Source organism: Mesoplodon mirus (genome assembly GCF_964341445.2).
Source record: "Mesoplodon mirus genome assembly, chromosome: 20".
NCBI classification, from domain to species: domain Eukaryota; kingdom Metazoa; phylum Chordata; class Mammalia; order Artiodactyla; family Ziphiidae; genus Mesoplodon; species Mesoplodon mirus.
This window is the reverse complement of record NC_138996.1, coordinates 20102622-20104831: the sequence shown is the minus strand read 5'-3', so window position 1 is coordinate 20104831 and position 2210 is coordinate 20102622. Positions and strand designations below refer to the sequence as shown.

General features: G+C 37.1%; 1 protein-coding gene across 1 annotated transcript; it reads left to right on the top strand.

Annotated features, from left to right (window-relative positions):
* Positions 1 to 555: 555 nt before the first annotated feature.
* On the top strand, positions 556 to 1569 carry LOC309795909 (small ribosomal subunit protein eS27-like). The gene has a single exon (XM_082608714.1). The coding sequence runs from the start codon at positions 580 to 582 to the stop codon at positions 832 to 834; it is 255 nt and encodes an 84-aa protein (XP_082464840.1). The 5' UTR covers positions 556 to 579; the 3' UTR covers positions 835 to 1569.
* The last annotated feature ends 641 nt before the right edge of the window (positions 1570 to 2210 follow it).

The following is a 2210-nucleotide window of genomic DNA, read 5'->3' as shown; positions in this document are numbered from 1 at the left end:
AATATACAAACAGCTCATGCAGCTGAATATCAAAAAAACAAACAACCCAATCAAAAAATGGGCAGAAGATCTCAACAGATGCTTCTCCAAAGACGACATACAGATGGCCAAAAAGCTCATGAAAAGATGCTCAATATCACTAATTATTAGAGAAATGCACATCAAAACTACAATGAGGTACCACCTCACACCGTTCAGAATGGCCATCATCAAAAAGTCTACAAACAATAAATACTGGAGAGGGTGTGGAGAAAAGGGAACCCTCTTACACTGTTGGTAGGAATGTAAATTGGTACAGCCACTATGGAAAACAGTATGAAGGTTCCTTAAAAAACTAAAAACAGAATTACCATATGATCCAGCAGTCCCACTCCTGGGCATATATCTGGAGAAAAACATAATTTGAAAAGATACATGCACCCCAATATTCACTGCAGCACTATTTACAAGAGCCAGGACATGGAAGCAACGTAAATGTCCATCAACAGAGGAATGGATAAAGAAGATGTGGCTTCCCTGGTGGCGTGGTGGTTAAGAATCCTCCTGCCATGCACGGGCTGGGCTTGCGAAAGGATCAACATGCCTTTGGCTAGAGATTTACTGCATCCTTCCTTGGAAGAGGAAAAGAAAAAACATAAAAAGAAACGGCTGGTTCAAAGTCCAAATTCTTATTTTATGGATGTAACATGTCCAGGCTGCTACGAGATTACCACGGTTTTCAGCCATACTCAGACAGTGGTGCTTTGTGTAGGTTGTTCAACCGTGTTGTGCCAGCCGACAGGAGGAAAGGCCAGACTCATAGAAGGGTGTTCATTTAGAAGAAAGCACCACTAATGATCCATGCAACTGCCTGAATTTGCGTTCTATCTCAGAAAGCCTTATCAGTTCAGTAATTCCAGTTAATCTACCAAGATAATGTAATTATGTTTAATTTTGAAAGGTATACAACAGCACTCTCCTATTTTGGTGTCACTATTTCAATAAAGTTTTGATTATGGGCAAAAAAAAAAAAAAAAGAATCCTCCTGCCAATGCAGGAGACACTGGTTTGAGCCCTGGTCTGGGAAGATCCCACATGCCGCAGAGCAGCTAAGCCCGCATGACACAACTACTGAGCCCGCATGACACTACTGAAGCCTGTGCACCTAGAGACCGTGCTCTGCAACAACCCACCACAATGAGAAGCCCATGCACTGCAATGAAGAGGAGCCCCCGCTCAGCAACAAAGACCCAATGCAGCCATAAATAAATAAATAAATAAATAAATAAATAAATAAATAAATAAATAAATAAATAAATAAATAAATAAATAAATAAAAAGATGTGGTACATATATACAATGGAATATGACTCAACCATAAAAAAGAACGAAATAATGCCATTTGCAGCAACATGGATGAACCTACAGATTGTCATACTGAGTGAAGTAAGTCAGAGAGAGAAAGACAAATATCATATGATATCACTTATACATGGAATCTAGAAAAAAGGGTACAAATGAACTTACCTACCAAACAGACTTACAGATGTAGAAAATAAACTTACGGTTACCAAGGGGTAAGGGAGGGGGGAGGAATAAATTAGAAGACTGGGATTGACATATACACACTACTATATACAAAATAGGTAACTAATAAGGACCTACTGGATAGCACAGGGACTCAATACTCTGGAATGGCCTACTTGGGAAAAGAATCTAAAAAAGAGTGGATACATGTATATGTATAACTGCTTCACTTTGCTGTACACTTGAAACTAACATGACACTGTAAATCAACTATACTCCAATAAAAATTTTTAAAAAACGAACAAACATAACAAAACAGAAACAAGCTCATAAATACAGAGAACAAACTGGTGGTTGCCAGAGGGAGGTGGGTAGGGGGGTATTAGGAAAATAGGTGAGGCAGGTTAAGAGGTACAAACTTCCAGTTACAAAATAAATGAGTCACAGGTATAAAATGTACAGTGTGGGGAATATAGTCAATAACTATGTAATATCTTTGTATTGTGACAAATCATAACTAGACTTATTATGGTGATCATTTTATAATGTATAAAAATATCGAATCACTACGTTATATACTTGAAATTAATAAAATATTGTAAGTCAATTATACTTCAATAAAAAAAATTATACAAATGAACTTACTTACAAAACAGAAACAATCACAGACTTAGAAAACAAACCTATGATTACCAAAAGGGAAA